Source organism: Musca autumnalis, unplaced genomic scaffold (assembly GCF_047663935.1).
Source record: "Musca autumnalis isolate F117 unplaced genomic scaffold, ASM4766393v1 scaffold_1, whole genome shotgun sequence".
NCBI lineage: Eukaryota > Metazoa > Arthropoda > Insecta > Diptera > Muscidae > Musca > Musca autumnalis.
Genome location: NW_027411644.1, coordinates 308,443,834 through 308,463,211, shown reverse-complemented (window position 1 = coordinate 308,463,211; position 19,378 = coordinate 308,443,834). Strand labels below are relative to the sequence as shown.

The 19,378-nt window shown below is 35.1% G+C and overlaps 2 protein-coding genes across 2 annotated transcripts; both read left to right on the top strand.

Moving 5' to 3' along the window:
* The first annotated feature begins 6,072 nt into the window (after nt 1–6,072).
* On the top strand, nt 6,073–7,051 carry LOC141392681 (carbonic anhydrase 2-like). The gene is made up of 3 exons (XM_073965566.1): nt 6,073–6,118; nt 6,198–6,286; nt 6,353–7,051. Exons 1-3 carry the CDS (start codon nt 6,073–6,075, stop codon nt 7,049–7,051), a joined length of 834 nt encoding a protein of 277 aa, XP_073821667.1.
* Nucleotides 7,052–12,389: 5,338 nt separating this feature from the next.
* Nucleotides 12,390–16,599, top strand: LOC141392670 (carbonic anhydrase 2-like). Its single transcript, XM_073965563.1, has 3 exons — nt 12,390–12,459; nt 15,716–15,810; nt 15,886–16,599. The coding sequence occupies exons 1-3, from the start codon at nt 12,390–12,392 to the stop codon at nt 16,594–16,596; spliced, it is 876 nt and encodes a 291-aa protein (XP_073821664.1). The 3' UTR covers nt 16,597–16,599.
* Nucleotides 16,600–19,378: the final 2,779 nt, after the last annotated feature.

The following is a 19,378-nucleotide window of genomic DNA, read 5'->3' as shown; positions in this document are numbered from 1 at the left end:
CGCAAGTTGATATTTTTCTTTATTGTACATGCTAGATGAAGAAAATCTTTCTGAAAATCCAGGTATGTAGGTTGCCCTCTTGTATGTCTTCTCAGCGTTTTGAGGAGCTTGATCTGGTCTATTACGTTCTGCGTGTTTAATCAATTCATTGATGGTTTTATTTGGGAAGTCATTCATTTTTAGTATTAATCGTATTTTGGTTTTGTTTGTGGCATGGAATTGGTTGTCACTGATAGTCAATACTCTTTTGATAAAATTTGTTGCCGTGTTTATTTTGATTCTACGCGGATGTTTCGAGTGGTAGTTTATGATACGCCCGGATGCCGTGGGCTTTTGGTACCAATCCATTAGTAATATGTTGTTTTGTCTGTATATTATGCAGTCCAGGTATGGCAATTTATTATCTGATTCACACTCCATAGTGAAACGGATTTGTCTGTTAAAAGCATTTAGTGTCATTAAGGTGTTTTCGACTTCGTGTTTCTTTATAATACAAAATATGTCGTCAACATATTTTGTTATTATCCTAGGTTTTGTAGTCAGTTTACTCATTGTGTCGTCAAGTAGTTTTTCCATTAAAATATCCGCAATTATGGGCGAAATGGGTGATCCCATTGGCATACCTTTTAGTTGTTCAAATACTTTGTCTTTATATACAAAGTATCTGGCGTCCTTTATGCATACATTTAAAATATCAATGAAAAGATTAATTGGTATGTTAGTATGTTTACTGATGATTGCCCATTTTTCTTTAATTACGTTGATAGCTACATTAACAGGAACGCTCGGAAACAAGGACACAACATCAAAAGATATTAAGATTTCATCATCTTGAATTTGTTGTTTATTAACCCTTGATTTAAATTCGATCGAATCTTTCACGTTGTATTTTGAATCAATTGTTAACACTCTAAGGATATTGGCCATATATTTTGAGAGTTCATAGGTTGGAGAGTTTGTGAATGAGCATATTGGACGCAAGGGGGTTCCCTCTTTATGGATTTTGGGTAGTCCATATATTTTTGGGGGGACCGAAGTTCTGTTTATCAGCTTATTCTTTTCCATCTCATTGATTATCTGTATATCGAATAATTTCATAACTAATTTATTACTCTTTTCTTGTAGACTAGTAGTTGGATCCTTTCTTAACCGTTTGTAGGTGCACATGTCCATTAAAAGCTCATTCATCTTTTGATCATACTCTGTGTTTAACATCGCCACAGTTTTCCCACCCTTGTCTGCATTAAGAATCAGAATTTGTTTATTCTGTTTTAAGAACTTAGCTGTCTGACCCACTGTGCTGAGAACGAAACGATCTCTCTTACCCAACGTTGACTTTCTCTTTTGGTCATGCATCTTTATAAAGATATAAAACAAAAATATGATGAAGAAACAAAAAACATCTTTAAACAATATTCAAAAAGTAACAGGCAATCAGCACGCCTAAAATCTACAGCAACATTCCTCATCAAATGCAGAGACACAGGTATTATCCCAAATTTTATTTCCAACACAACCAAGAATGTATTCAATATATTCAAAGAAAACAAAACTATACCAACAAATATTAAGCCATCGTTAGATAGACTCATTTACAATTTTCACATTAAAATACTCAAATTGCTAATACAACAAAAGCACAAACAATCGAATATCACAAGAGATATTCTAACTAACACCAAATCAAAACTTTCTAGCCAATTAGGAAACAAAGACTTTGAGCTATTCATGGAAAGTGAGAACAAACTACTCCACACTCAGAGCACAAAACAAAAATCCATACACATCGCCAAATTTAACACTCTAACACAACAACAACATTGCCAGCTAAACATACAAAATAACAAATCATGGTTCGTCAATAAAACTGAAATTGACATACCCACCAACGTTGAATGGTTGCTTTCTCTTGGGCCCAAGTTCTCCTTACCAACAACAAAAACAACGTTCCCACTTTTCAATATAATTGCGGAGGGAGAAGAGTGTATTCAAACTCTCGAGAACAGAGAACAACAAGAAAATGCACGCATAGACTTCATAACTCTCATTAATGACCAAAAGAGAAAGTCAACGTTGGGTAAGAGAGATCGTTTCGTTCTCAGCACAGTGGGTCAGACAGCTAAGTTCTTAAAACAGAATAAACAAATTCTGATTCTTAATGCAGACAAGGGTGGGAAAACTGTGGCGATGTTAAACACAGAGTATGATCAAAAGATGAATGAGCTTTTAATGGACATGTGCACCTACAAACGGTTAAGAAAGGATCCAACTACTAGTCTACAAGAAAAGAGTAATAAATTAGTTATGAAATTATTCGATATACAGATAATCAATGAGATGGAAAAGAATAAGCTGATAAACAGAACTTCGGTCCCCCCAAAAATATATGGACTACCCAAAATCCATAAAGAGGGAACCCCCTTGCGTCCAATATGCTCATTCACAAACTCTCCAACCTATGAACTCTCAAAATATATGGCCAATATCCTTAGAGTGTTAACAATTGATTCAAAATACAACGTGAAAGATTCGATCGAATTTAAATCAAGGGTTAATAAACAACAAATTCAAGATGATGAAATCTTAATATCTTTTGATGTTGTGTCCTTGTTTCCGAGCGTTCCTGTTAATGTAGCTATCAACGTAATTAAAGAAAAATGGGCAATCATCAGTAAACATACTAACATACCAATTAATCTTTTCATTGATATTTTAAATGTATGCATAAAGGACGCCAGATACTTTGTATATAAAGACAAAGTATTTGAACAACTAAAAGGTATGCCAATGGGATCACCCATTTCGCCCATAATTGCGGATATTTTAATGGAAAAACTACTTGACGACACAATGAGTAAACTGACTACAAAACCTAGGATAATAACAAAATATGTTGACGACATATTTTGTATTATAAAGAAACACGAAGTCGAAAACACCTTAATGACACTAAATGCTTTTAACAGACAAATCCGTTTCACTATGGAGTGTGAATCAGATAATAAATTGCCATACCTGGACTGCATAATATACAGACAAAACAACATATTACTAATGGATTGGTACCAAAAGCCCACGGCATCCGGGCGTATCATAAACTACCACTCGAAACATCCGCGTAGAATCAAAATAAACACGGCAACAAATTTTATCAAAAGAGTATTGACTATCAGTGACAACCAATTCCATGCCACAAACAAAACCAAAATACGATTAATACTAAAAATGAATGACTTCCCAAATAAAACCATCAATGAATTGATTAAACACGCAGAATGTAATAGACCAGATCAAGCTCCTCAAAACGCTGAGAAGACATACAAGAGGGCAACCTACATACCTGGATTTTCAGAAAGATTTTCTTCATCTAGCATGTACAATAAAGAAAAATATCAACTTGCGTTCAAAAGCACTAACACAAACAACAATTTCTTCAGTAGAACGAAGTCAAAAATACCACATGAAGACAAATCAAATCTAGTGTACAAGATTAAATGCAACGGTGACGGGTCCAACGTATGTCAAAAGACATATGTTGGTACAACAAGATCAAAACTAAAAACTAGACTCAGTGCCCATAAGTCGGACCAAAAAGCTAGAAATAAACCATCAGAACAAAAAACAGCACTTGCTACCCACTGCATGCATGAAGGACATACACCCAATTTCGAAGATGTGGAAATTCTGGCACAAGAGAACAACTTTAAACGTAGATACATGCTAGAAATGTTACACATTGTAAATGTACCAATTAAAGAACGTATGAATTATAAAACAGACACCGATCACTGTGCCCAAATATACAGAAATGTCATCGAAAAGCATAAGAAAAATTAGTTGGAAAATTCCTGTCAACAAAAGAGGATGTGAAAAGCTGTCAGAGTAATAAACACCAAGTAATTAATAGAATAACATTTGTTTTATAACTTTGTAAAAATAATTATTTGTTTTTTAAAGCAATAAATCCCTGATGATGACTATCGATGATAGTCGAAATATCGGAAAATAAATCAACATTAAAAAACAAACTTTGTCTGTTTTTTATTTTACCGACCTCAAGCCAAATTAACATAAGAAGAAGATATTGATCAAAGGTCAACAATAATTATATGAAAAAAAAAAAAAAAAAAATTGTAAATCTTATGTGGTAATTGGATTCGGACGATTATTATTTTTTCTTATTTTTTTAAAAATTTGTCAATTCAATTTTTCCTTTATACAAGCCGCGAAAAAATAAAAATAAAGGAAATCAAAAAACATCATCTTGAAAAAGTGTCCGATTTCACTCAGAAATCCCCATACATTTGTAAATGTACGCCTTTCTTTTAAACGCTATATGTATATTCAGCACTAATTTGGGGAGACAATGGGGTTGTGTTTCTGACAAGGAGCCAAAATACCGCCCACATTTTTAAATTTGCTATATCTTGAAAACTAATAACCACGACCACTCTGTTCAATACATTATTTTTTCAAAACTACTGAACCTAATTTCATGAAATTCTCAGAAAATGTTCAGGAATGTCCCATGGTCCATAATGCTATATATTTATTGATGAATTTCGTTGACCTATTGCTTTATAATCGCCATATTTGCTAAACTTAAGAATGCATCGGCTTGAAAATTAATTTTCGAGACAATGGTGGTTGTGCCCCCGATCAAATATTCTTTCTTGGTTCCCGAAGTCTCGACCACGGACAGTTTTTAAATGTGTTATATATCGAAAACTAACGAAGATATTTTCAAGAAATTTTGTGGAATGTGCCGTGGTACATGTAGGCATAAAATTCGAAGGTGACCCGGTATCTCCCCTATTAGGAAAAACTATATAGTTACAAATCTCCTAAAATTGTGAAGTTCAACCGTTATGAAAAACTAAAAACATATAATTCTCAATAAACGGAAGAATTCGACTTTACCATTTTTTCAACTTTTATAATTAGATCGTTGTAAGATACAGATAGGGGACATGGGCGATTATTAATCCTAACCAGCATAAATGGGCGAACAAATCTGACAAAGTCCATAAGAGAAAAGAAAAGAGAGATAAAAATCTATTGATAAATTTAATATTCTTAATGAAAAACTTAGTTTGACAATGGAAGAAATGAGGTAGAAAGTACCTATTTTTGTAGTGTTAAGCATAAAGTCCATAAAAAGTTGTCATTAAAACTCAATACGACGGGCCAGTAACGCGGACCCGCGTCTGCTAGTATCCACTAATAAAACGGCAGTTAGGCAGATTTTTTTTTAAAAAGGAGCCATAAAAACTGAGGAATTTGTTGCATTGATTGACAACCCCCATTAAAAGAACTTACACCCTACCTTAAATACACTTAAGATAAGTGGTCATATGCAGAGCGTCAAACTCAAAGTGCTACGTTATGGTCGATCGATCGATTTGCAGTCTGATAAAGCTTTTATAATATGATTAATATGAAAAAATAAATTAATTTTATAATTTGGATTGTCATAAAGAAGATAATATTTCCAGTGCGTGTTAAACATTGCAAATAGAAAGCAGAGAAAAATATTCATTTATACATTCATTTCTTTTGTTTATTGGCCGTTCGGCTTTGTGACCTTGGAGGTATTTTTTTACGAAATGGTCGGTTTTGATTTCCAGACAAGATAAAGCTTTTACAGCTTTGTGACATTTCCTTTCTTGACAATTACAGCTGATTAAATGCAGTTGCCGTATAATTGGGCTTATATAAATCGCGGTGCACTCATTGATTTGCAATAAGTCTGCTTAGTACCTTCAGGGATTAAAGTAGAATTTGGTTAACAAATAATATAAATTCGCATAAAATTCTTTACTTAAATTAAAACACTTTTACGATAACTTTAAAGATTTTGTAGATTTTTTTAATATTTACATAAAATTTGTATTTTATTAAATGTTGTGTCCAGTTTAAGAACTGGTCTTAGATTTTTCTGAACTCAAAAAGTTTAAAAAAGAGAATAGCCTTCGGTCGCAACTTTTGACAAGCAATATTGTTGTTGGCAGGTTGAAAGTGAAAGCATTAGATTCCGCTTGTTTTTCTGTTCGCCATCACAAACAATATTAGATGGAGAAGTTGTGGATAATAGCTTTGTTAATTGCCAGTACCAATGGTAAGTAAGGGCGTTGAAAATGGGTAAAAATTACAAACAAACTACTTTAATAAATACAATGTTTTTTTCTCATCAATAGCATGGACCTATGATGACCAGGATGCATGGGCTCTGGAGTTTCCCAGTTGTGGTTTAAGCCGTCAATCACCCATCAGAATCGATCTATTGGTATGTAGCACCGTTCTCTACCGTTTTGTATAGGAACACATAATAATCCTTTATTCTTCCCATTAGGCTTACCTCAACAGCTATCCACCATTAGTATTTGAAAATTACAAAACACCCAGCATTGTCCACATTACCAACAATGGCCGTTCTGTAGAAATTCAATATCCTGATGATGCCGCAAAACCACAAATATCTGGTGGACCATTGCCCAGTGATACAACATATCAATTTGTAAATGTCCACTTTCATTGGGGTTCGGATGATAGCCGGGGATCCGAACATGTCATCTATGGTCAACGTTTTACTGCAGAGGTACATGCCGTACATTTTAACACCAAATATGGTAGCTTGGAGGAAGCTTTAAATCATTCTGATGGTGTTGCAGTTCTGACCATACTCTATGAAGCTTCTTATGCCGCACAAAATCTAAGCGGATTACAAGTTGTTAGCGATGCCCTATCCCGCATACAAGAATACGAATCATCAACAGAAATTGCAAATTTCGTATTATCCGATCTTCTTGGTGGAATCGACAGTTCCAACCGAATTGCATATTATACTTATTCGGGATCGTTGACAACACCTCCCTGTTCGGAGGCCGTTACTTTTATAATTAGCTGTTCTCCCATCTATGTTCATCCCCAGCAAATGGCACCTTTTCGTTTGGTTTTCGATGAAAATGGTGATCGATTGGTGAATAATTTTCGTCAATTGCAGAGGAGAAATAACCGGCGTATATATGTAAATAGATATTTATATAAATAAATGTATATATTGATATATTTAAATATATATGCTTAAATATATGCTTCATTAATGGCAACTTCTTATGCCTTTCATATTTTATAATTCAAAACAAGTAAATAAAAAATAATTTAAAAAAATAAGTTACAGTGTTTTTTATAAATGCAGTGAAAACTAAAAAAAATTCACTTAGCTTCAATATTTATATTCTTCTTCATTGGGGAATTTCTCAAATAAAACGCTTGCATTTAAATTAAAAATGGTGACAAAATTAAATGGCAAGTGTTTTATTTGAGAGAAAAATAATTATTTTTAAATAATTTTTTTTATCTTTTTAGTAAATACATTTTTTTTACCACTGAGAACCCCATAACCAAATTACACCCAATTTAGGCTGAAAATGTAGGTACCAACTTAAAAATGCCTGAAATCAGGTGGTACCGTTTACAGGGGCTATACCAAAACATGGACCTATGTCCACAAATTTTGGTGGAGAAGTTTCTGTACCATTAGGAATTCGGCCTAAAAATGAAGATAAAATCCTTAAAACACTTGAAATCGGGTGGTACCGCTATATGGGGGCTACACCAAAACCTGGACCTATGTCCACAATTTTTGGTGGAGAAGTTTCTGTACGATTGGGAACTCCAAATGTCAAATTACAGTCAATTCGGGCTAAAAATAAAGAGATAAAATTCTCAAAATACCGGAAATCGGGTGGTACCGCTATATGGGGGCTATAGGAAAAAATGGACCCACATTGGTTTTGATTTCATATTTATGTATTGTCATCCGAATCGGAAAAGTGTGCAAAGTTTTAGTTCGATTGGCCAACTGCAACTGTGTTAAACATGAGTTACCAGATTTCAACTAAACGGACACCAAAGCAAGTTAAATAAAATACTGTAAAAAGTATCAGTCGGCTTTGCCGACAGAGATATACCCTCAGCCTGTGTGAATTGAATTTTTCATCTATTGACAATAACAAATCTAATACCGGCTACGTAGATTTTTTGGCCAGTTGTGAAAGTATGACACGGTGCTCTTGAAGCAAATTTAAATGGAAGGTGCTTGCACCTGGGAAGTTTTTGCGGATTCTGAAACTACAATGTTCATAGATGAGAAAAATCAAAAAACAAAAATAATCGCCGGAGCGCTTTTTAAATAAATCGCGATTCAAGTTGACATTTTTAGGGGTTGTTTAGGTTTTCACGATTTTTCTTAGAAACCGCAAGTCCTATCAAAATGAGACTGAAAAAAATGTTGTAGCTATGAAAATTCTCTACAAGATTGACCTTTACGGTATTTTCGTAGGTTTTACAATTTTTGAGATATTGAAATTTAAACTGTATCGCCCCCTTATAAAACAATGCCATGAAGGGTGCGCCTTAACTAACTTTTAATGAAAACCGCTTACACAGGGGAAATTTTTGTGAATTCTGAAACAGCAATGTACATAGATGAGAAAAATCCAAAAACAAGAAAAAATCGCTGTAGGGATTTTTAAATAAATCGTGGTAAAAGTTCACATTTTTAGGTGTTTTTTAGGTTTTCACGATTTTGCTTGGAAACCGCAAGTCCAATCAAAATGGGGCTAAAAAAATTTTGTAGCTGTGAAAATTGTCTAGAGGATTGACTTTTATAATTTGTTCCCAGGCGGTACCATTTTTGAGATAAAGAAGCTCAGTAGAGAATTTTCATAGTAAAATCGTGAAAACCTAAAAAAACCCTTAAAACTGCCATCTTAAATTGCGATTTAATTAAAAAGCGCTCCGGCGATTTTTTTGTTTTTGATTTTTCTCATCTATGAACATTGCAACTTCATCCGCAAAAACTTCCCAGGTGCAAGCACCTTCCATTTAAATTTGCTTCAAAAGCACCGTGATGAACTTGCCGATAAAAAAATGTATTTGAAGCTCAGAAATGTTGGGGAGGGTGTCCTTAAGGAAATAGACTAATATAGCCAATTTTGGAAGTGGATCTTATATTGGTAATCATTCCTTTCGATTGATATTGTGTCCACCAGTCATTTCAGTTGGTCACCGTATAACTTAGAGTTTTTGGACCACTATATCAAGAAGCACGGACTTGTCCACGAAAAACATAATATCGCTGTATGCAGGACCATAATGTTACTCCTAAACTGCGCTTAAACAAAAATGTTGAATTTTTGTGGTTGAAGACCGATATGTACCATTTCTGAAGTAAAACTACATTTGGACAAAATCTTAGGAGATCGAAAGTTTGGATGGTTATTCCGTTCAACAGATGATCCGTTCAACAGATATAGCGCGCAGCATTTTAGTTACTTTTTTGTTTTGAAGTGGGAGGTACCGGAAGTTGTGCAACGATAGTGCCCATCTCCGAACTTAATAAAAGTTTGGTAAAAAATATTACAAAAGCCAAATTTAGGACCGAATCTTCTGATCCGTTCCAGAATAATCGTGCGCTTCGTTCAGCCACTAGCTTTATGGAAGTATGGATTTTCCCCTGAAAAAAATTGTACCGTCTTAATAGTGGCAGCGAATGCAAGTTGTTACAACAAAGTTCAAAATGATTCGAGAGAAGGCCTTAAACTGCATTTTTTTTAATACCCTACACCACAATGTGTTGTTGTAACACCGCGAAATATTCGTCGTAGACCCCCCATGTAGCATACCAAAATTCATATCTCGACGAGATAAATCGATTTTGAGATGTGTGTCCGTCCGTTTGTCCGTTCATTAAAAATTGTACGCACGCTACAAACCCCAATTATGGACCAATCTTCACGAAAGTTTGTATGGAGGTCGGGTTCAGGCCAGAATAGATCCCTATAGTTTTCGACTATGATCGTGAAATATTTAGCTGGTGAAATGGACCAAAAACCAAAAACCAAAAATTTTTTCCAATTTTGTAGCGGCTCTGTAGGTCGCAATGGTAGTCTGATCGGCGCGAAATTTAAGATACAGTTTGGGTTTACGATAAAGAATATGCCTGCAATTGTATAAACCAAAACTTTGTGTGAAAATTGATAACATTTTTAGTATAATGACTTTATCTTTATTGCTGGAACACATGTTCCTCCCACGTTGGTTATATTTGAAATTGGAACTCTTGACCTTTCCATTGATACAAATTATGTTGATGTGCTTGGTCAGATAACAGAGTTACAGCCTATTTTATACAAGGTCCCACAGTTTTAATTCTGTAGTGTAACAATAATCACGCTAGATGTCGCAGTTATAGCTCAATACTGAAACATTTTTGCACGACGTTAGAGTTCTGGTCAAGGAGAATGCCAATCATCTTGGATAATAATACATAGAATAGTAGTAAGCGGCTGAAATTGACCATAATTCTCGTGGAAAAAATATTCTAATTTAGTTTTTGTTCCATATTTTAAATCCTTGGGGGTATATTTCGACAAATTAGAAACGCGAAACTTGAAAACTAACTCTTGACCTTTCTATTGATGCAAATTGTAGCAATATACCGGTTAAATAATAAAACTAATATTGTCGAACATATAAGTGGATTCCTTTATCGTTTTGGTTGGCTTGCAAGGAACTATATTTACCGCATGCTAGATAATGGGTCTGAAGTTTGTGTACCACCTTTGGTAAAAAGCAATGCAATACCTCTAAATATTAGTATTTATATACCTCAGCCTTTAGGCTAACGACGCACAGTGGTCGATTTGAAATATTTAGGCGGCCAAAAATATTTTTGGACGTCAATGGCTTCGAAAGACAGTATTTTTAAAAAATATGTATTTATTTAACAAAATAAATAAGAAAAACATATATTTTATAATAACAACACATTTTATTTGCATAAATCATAAATAAATAAAAATTATAAATAAATTAAATTGTCTTATTAAAAGATGTTTCTATCTCGACTTCTTCGTGCTCAATGCATGATTGTGTGTGGAGTTCGGCAGGTTCTAATAGTTCTATAACTTCACTGGAAAACATCTTGTGTGAAGTTTTCTTTAACGATCTTTCACTACTTATGAGTGGATCTGAAGTAAGAAGCAATCTTTGATAAATATCACGGTTGCATTCTTCCCTTGAAAATTTTCTTGAAAAACGAAAATGTCTATTTCGAGCTTCTGCAGCCTCCTCCGACAATTGACCGATTGGCAGCAGTGCATTATCTATGATGGTCGCCCCATGTAATAGTAATTTATGCATTGTTGGAGTCATGGGATGCCAGTCGTATAATTCCACATACATTTGCGCGGTGTTGAAGGCATATTCTTCGAATTTTGCTGTATTTATTTTGTGTCCACTTGAAATCGCCTCTAATAAGATTTTAAATCTATGTATTAATTCGTGGTTAATGCCTGTTATGTCCGCCGCTAATTCTGTGTTTTCAAAAAATCTCCTACTCGTATTGCCATCATTGGTATTACCAAAATTGGCTTTAGGCATGTCCACCAACAGCCCAGTTTCTAAGCGGAATCTTTCTTGGATTTCTTTTTTCCTTTCTTCTTCTAATGTTTTCTCTTCCTGGGTCCTTTTCTTTCCATATTTCTTCACGGGCAGTTTATATGCCAAATGCAGAATGCTTTCAAAAATACGCATTTTTGCGTGCAATACCGAAATTCCAAACTCAAGAGCAACTTGACTTATCTCGTTCTTTTTGTTTAAATTATTGAAATCTTTGGAAGTGGCGCCACATATATAGCATCGGCTAGTTGAGGTCGTGTTGGTTACAGCATTGCAAACTTTCCCATCAACCATGGTCATTTTTAAAATGTGATTATAAGCAAATTATTTTTCATCAATATTTACTTTTGTAGGAGTGAGGTTCTTAATTTCATTTTGCACATAACTTATTTCCTCCTTTGTTACATCTGTAGTTTCTTCCACATAATGAAATCTGATGGGGCGGCAAAATCGTGGTGATGATGGTGTTGTTATTGTTTTCTTTACCACAAATAATTTGAAGTGGGACAAAAGAACTCAAAAATATACTAGCATCGGATTCGGCGTCTTCCGAGAATTTTTGTTTGTACCGTGCTTGTTGTGACCCGTCTCACCCCCATTTATAAATTATCGTTAATGAGTTTCTTTCAATTTCGTTAAGGGTAGATAACACTTCTTCCAGGTAGAGTTGGGCAATTGAACGACCTAGTTCACTGTCCTAGTTCAAAAGCGTATGAGTAACATTATCCAAACTAACGGGAGATAATAAGTATACGCATTTTGTTCAAAGAAACGACCGGTGTCCATTGAACTAGATAGTGAACTAGGTAGTTCAATATAGTTCAATTTGCACAACTCTACTTCCAGGTAGATTGATAACCGTTTAATAGTATGATGCATTAGGCATTGTAAATTAATTTCTGCGCTGGTACCCGTTACTCGCAATGCCGTCTTTGGTGGGTAGCATTCTTGTTTTGCTTTCAACAAAAGGTCGTAACAAGGGTAATGCTTTGGGTTAGTTGCCCTTATTATTTCATATTGTCGTCTTGTTAGATCAGCTTCTACGAATATTTTGAGTGCTTGGAACGGGGTCAAAGGAGCAATTGTTTCATTGGTCTTGGAATAAGCTTTTCTATATTTACTAGCCTTTGTTGGTGATTTTCCTATTTCTTTGAGCAATTTTGAGGCAGTTCTTTTTCCATTCGTTTGCAACACGACTTGTGCGGCATGTATAATCATTTCATCATCAACATTTGATCGAATTTCCTCAGTTTTTCTTCTCTTGCTTCGTTCACTCGAATCCGAAAATGATTTGCTCGGACGACCTGGTTGATTAAGCGAATGCACTGGTATTTCAAAAGTGCCTTCCAGCCACTTCTGGTTGTTTTTCATAAAAACGTCTTCAAATTTATGAGCTTTTAGCCATCTCCTTTTAAATTCGTGTTTGATGTAGGAAAATTTATTCTTAAGGTTCTTTTTTTAATTTTTTTTTTTAACAAAATACTTTGAACTGCTGTATTTAAGAAATAGGCGGAATTCGGCGGCTATTGTTTTCTTTATAGAAAAGCTGAATGTGTAACGTATTCAATAAACAAAAAAATATGACCCGGACGAATCCTGATCCATAACAAAATTGCTTTTGAAATTAAAAAATTAAATTTTTTCTGTGAAAAAGAGGGTATGTTCAACTACCGAAAAATATAACGAAAGTGAAAAATTAAAGATAAAACTATTATTTATTTAATAGAAGCTTACTTGAGCTATAGGAATCACTATCACTTTCACTTCACTACACAACTTAAAATAAAACAAGTGAGCAAAGGCTATAGTCGGGACGGGGCCGACCATGTGATACCCTACACCACTACCCCTGTGCATAAGGTTTTCACTGGTAAACATTTCTTTTAGGGAATATAATCCGACTACCACCAATAATAATATGCCTCTTTCTCTCTGGGACCCCCATAAGCAACCAAACTTTCGTGACCATCCGATCAAAATTGCGACCTGTAGCGTGATTACAAGGTTTAGATGGACAGACGGACGGACTGACGGACGGACACACATAGCCAGATCGACTCAGCTCGTCGCCAAAACCAACTTATAATACCCTCCCCACATAGTGGTGTAGGGTATAAATATATGTGTATTGCAAAATTTGATATAATTTGGGCGCCCAAATAGAAATACGTATCAAGTCACGGAATCGGTGACGTATAGTTTTTAAAAAGAGGTGGGGGTAATTCGCGGAAGTGTTTACTATACCTAGAATTCAAAATTTTGTGCCTAGCTAGTATTTAGAATTTTGGACTTTTGGCCGCCTAATTACTTAATATCTACCTATGTGCGACGGCTTATACACTTTGATTCGACCAAATATGTGCCTAATCGAAATAATGATTTTAAACTCCATGTATGTTTGGCGGAAATTCGTTTCAGACAATTTGGAGTCGATTTAGCCCGAAATTAGTTTAAGTTCGAAAATGGGCCATACCGACCCACTCCTTCTTCCCACACAAATTTTCTGTAAAATGGTGCGGACGATAACTCTTGAAGGAAGCAATCGATTTGGTCCCAACTTTGCACATCATATTATTCCTTCTAGACATACGTAGGGTTCGAATATGGACAATATTGGTCCACACCTTCGGGTACCTTACACACAATTCGAAGAAAATTAAGTTTAACAGCTTCTCTCGGATTGTTTGGATTCTTTTCAGCGGCCTCCTTTACGTCGGTACAAGTTAAGACCATACTTGCAGAGATAATGGCCTAAAAGCATCAAGAAACCTTGACGACACCAACTAAAACGACAAATTCGCAAGATAACTCTCGCAGGGAGTTTCTGATTTGCGAAAACTTTACACATTGTATTATTTTACCCAGTCATGCATCAGGTTGGAATATGGGCTATATCGGTCCTGACAACATATGGAAAAAGTGCAGTGTGAGGACTCGTTTCGGATTTATTAAATTTTTTCGCAGAAGGTTGTTTTTACTTCGATACAATTTTTTCCGGAGTAAGTCCATACTTCCTGAAACAGCCGAAAGCTCCGGCAATACTAAAGTGTCTGATATGCAGGGTAACTCTCAAACTTTTTAAAACATTGCATCCAAACTTAGTTTAAAGTAATTTAGTATTTAGAGCTCTCTATGAATTAGAAGTTAGCTTGCTAAAATTTTTGGGACATCTCTGTGATTTGGTATAGCCCCACATTACGGTACTACAGATTCACACGAATTTTGAAACAAACTCGTGATACAAAATCAATATATTTTATATACTGTAAAATTATTTTGTTTGCTTCTGTTTTGGTCAGAGGCTGAGGATATATCTTCGCCAGCACATCTGACTGATGCTCTCTTACTAGTTCTTTGGTTCAATTCGGTAAAAGTCATCTAATGCTATTTTTAAATGCTTTTAGTCTTGTTCTTAATGCAAATTTTAAAACAAAATATAAAGTGTCACAATAATATAAAATAAATTCCGTGCAAAACCAATGCTCAGGGCAAGTGGTGTAGGGTACCACATGAACGGCCCGTCCGACTGTAGCCCTCTCTTACTTGTTTGTATTATTTTAACTTACATTTGTATAATATATTCATATATCTATTTATCTTACCTACTTATCTTACCTTTCTTGCTGTGTTGCGATGCCGATTGGCCAATAGGCTTCTATCACAACGTTTAAAATAAATAAATGCGACCTGTACTTTTTTTACAAAACGAACAAACGTAAATCGACTCAGATAGTGACTCCATATATATTCCTAAAACTATGGGTAATATGAATCGGAGTTTACCAATTGATATACGAGAAATCTCCAAAAAAGGAACCATGTTTTTGGTCTCATATTCTAAATTGTTGCATATACATTTACTTTTTCGTTAGTAAAGTATTCTTTGAACGTCACTGACAAAACTTGTCAACATAAGTTGTAGCATTTATCGCCAACACTTGCAGTTTATCACCTTAAGCTGTGTGTTTCAATTAGTTATTGGTGTCAAAACCAATTAACTAAATTCGATATGAAATGCAATGAAATTAATTCACAATTTAAAATGTAAAACCGTTTAAATGATAAATCCTATTCAATTACAAAGTGTTTGGTATAAATGCATGTTGGTAGGTCTGGTTTGCTGTTCACATAACAAATAATACTAAATGGAGGAGTTGTGGATTATAGTTTTGTTAATTTCCACTTCATATGGTAAAAGTGTTGACAATTAATTGAAATTAAATAAATATTATGTTTTTCTAATCAATAGCATGGACATATAGTGACCAAGATGAATGGTCTCAGGAATATCCCACTTGTGGTTCAGATCGTCGTCAATCACCTATCAAGTTTAATACAATGGAGGTATATTTTTAAATGTGGTTTCTTTATATTTTGTCATAGGAACATTTACAACTCCTTTATTTTTTTTTACATTAGGTTTACACCAAAGGTTATCCACGTCTAGTATACGCTAACTACAAAATACCCAGTACCGTCACCATTACCAATAATGGTCATAGTGCAGAAATTCAATATCCCGATGATGCCGCTAAACCACAAATATCTGGTGGGCCATTGCCCAACAATACAACATATCAATTTGTCAATGTCCATTTTCATTGGGGTTCGAATGATAGCCTGGGATCCGAGCATGTTATCAACGGCCAACGTTATGCTGCAGAAGTACATGCCGTACATTACAACACCCGATATGGTAGCCTGGAGGAAGCTTTAAATTATGGTGATGGTGTGGCAGTTCTGACCACATTCTATCAAGCAAATGCAGCGCAAAATCTAAGCGGATTACAAGTTGTTAGTGACGCCCTTCCAAGCATACAAGAATACGAATCTTCAACAGAAATTGAAAATTTCAAATTATCCGGTCTTTTTGGTGGCATCGACAGTTCAAATCGAAATTTCTATTACAGTTATTTGGGGTCGTTGACAACACCTCCCTGTTCAGAGGCTGTTATTTGGATAATTTCCTCCCGAGTAATTGATGTTAATCCCCAACAATTGGCACCGTTTCGTTTGCTTTTGGATGAAGATGATGATCCATTGGTGAATAATTTTCGCCGATTACAAAGGAAAAACGGCAGGAAAATATATTTAAATCGTCCGCGATTCGAAATGAGCGAAGGCAATTAATGATGATGATGAAGGAATTTAGGAAAGGAAGGAAATTAATGATGTTTAAATCGAATTCAAGAACGGAGATGATTCGCTACAATAAATAAAGGATACTGACTTGTGCTAACTTATGTTATTTGTACTACTTTGATGTATTTTCAATAATAAAAGCAATTGTCAAAGTGACAACAAACTCAAAGGTGTTAATATAAGCTGGATTCGACCATGGTGCAATGGTAAGAAAACTCGCATTACATACCTTATGGCCGGGTTCGATTCACTTGACAGACAATATCACACCTTTAACGTATTGTTGGCTACATTTGGTGAGTATTTCGGGTGTCACCGTGATGCAATGGTAAGCACGTCCGCCTTGCACTCAGAAGGTCGGCAGTTCAAAGACATAATACTTTCCAACGCACATTGGTCGCAAATGTGAATTCTTTGGCCAAAAATCAATTTTTTGACATTCTTCTTTTGAGATTTTTTCCTGGCAATAATGAAGTAAACACTCCAAAACAACAAAAACTAAGATTGTTTATTCCAAATTTGCATTTACGTTAGACGAGAAGGAGTCAAAGTAGAGATTTCTTTACTGTGTTATTAATCGAGTTGAGTGCGCAGTATTTTGTGATAATTTGTGGGTTATAAAATCGCAATAAGTAAAAGTGTAAAGGTAAAACTCAAATATGGAGAAGAAAGAAGAATGTAAATAGAATCATTTTCCAAAAAGAACAGCTGAAAAATTCGGTATAAGAACAAAGCTATCAACATACTTCTGGAACATTCTTAAATTCTTACATTTTGTTTCAATGGTAAAATTTTTATGGACCGAAATAATTTTGATCGCTAGTGGTCGATGTTAGAAAAAAATCAAAAATACTTTGATGTGTATACTTTAATAAAAAAATCATTTCAAGGTGCGGTTCGTTGCGATAAATGATGCACAATTTTTTCAGGCTACATCAAATTCCGAAATATTTCATATTCGGGTGGTACAAAATTAATTCTAAGAAACACAATTTTGAACCGATTTTCCTGAAAACTTGGCATTTTTATTTTGAGAGTCCAAAGAATATTTCAACCAAAAAATGTCGACATAGCTCCACGTTGGGGTATAGCCCCCATATAAGGGTACCCCCAATTTAAGGTAATTTGACAATTTTAGCCATATTTTTAAGCCGATTTAGCTGTAATTTTGCATTTTGATTTCTTAAAAGATATGAACCCTTCGCACCAAAAATGATAAACATAGGTCAAAAGTTTTAGTTTAGACCTCATACAATGGGATCACCCTGTTTAATATATATTAACCGGTTTTTGGAAATTCAGGGTGAAAATAATTCTGAATTAATATTTTGTTACAGTAATTATAATTAAAACTAAATATTAATAAAAAGGAGCGTACAAATACTTTTGGCCAGAAAAATTGGATTTCGGACCAGTGTGCAACGGTGGCAAAATACTCGTGTTCCTTCGGGGATGCGTATGGGAACAAAAATCAGGCATGTACAACTTCTCTACCACCTGTAGAGAAGTTGTACATGCCTGATTTTTTAGATCGTCGTTAGATACGCCGTTCGGACTCAGCTGCAAAAAGTAGGTCACATATACGAATCGGGCTGCACTCGCTGATAAGAAATAAGCCTCTCTTGTCCATAATAACTATAACGCATCAAAATGCAGGAACTAAAAAGGTAGCGATATGCGAACGTGGACAATAGAGAATAATTACTCTAAAAGGCCAGAATGGTAGGAAGATAAAGGAAGCCACCGTGGTGAAGTAGGATCCACATCCGCCTTGCATTCAGTAGGTCTACGTTTCAATACCTGACAAGAACATCAAAATTTTCGACGGTAACAAATCCATTCAGATTAATGTCAACTAACATTTTCTGAGTATTTCAGCTATGAAAAACTTATCTAAAAGTGGTGTCGTAAGACAAGTAGTATAAACTCGGCGGTAAAAAGTAGGTCTCATATTGTTGAGTCAATATGAATCGGCGTACACTCATTGATATGAGAGAAGTCTCCCTTGTCCCTTCGAGGACACAAGTATGTAAATAGATAAACATTGACATATAACTTAATGTTTGTGTCAGACTGTTTTCTAGCCACTGAAAACGGCAGGAGGTAACTTTAAATGTGGGATGTACTTGAGGCTTGGAATCTAGTTGTGGATCATCAACACGGGTTCCGGAAGCAGCATAGCATCACAAAAGCACTGCACGACATTTCCGCACATATTAGCCGAGGTCTCAACCAGAACAGGCCGTTTCACAGAAAAGTGATAATATAATTATACCTGACTAAGGTTTATGATACGGTCAGTCATGCTAATGGGTGATTTTCATAGGCAACCAATCCCTGGATATTATCATAATAAAATTTTGTTGTCCAATCGTAGATCTTATCATAAAGAATTTTTTAAGGCCAATACTGTTGATATTGATCTGCTACTGAGCAATAGTTAGTCTATCCCACATGAAAATCGGGCGACCAATCGTGGGTTTGTTAATGAGAAATTTTGCTCTCAGTAACCCGGCGTTTACAAATGCCAGTATTGGCAAGACAATAGCAAAAATACAAACCTTTTTCACAAATACTTACTTACTTAGCTGGCCCATTACAGAACATTTGTTCCATAGGCCGAACTAAGAAAAGATGTCCATTCCTCTCTATTTGTTGATTCGCACTCTGGAATACCGCGCCTTTTCATCTCATCATCCACTTGTTTGCGCCATCTATTCCTTGGCCTGCCAATTCTGCGTGCACCGCCAAGCGGTCCGTATTTATACGC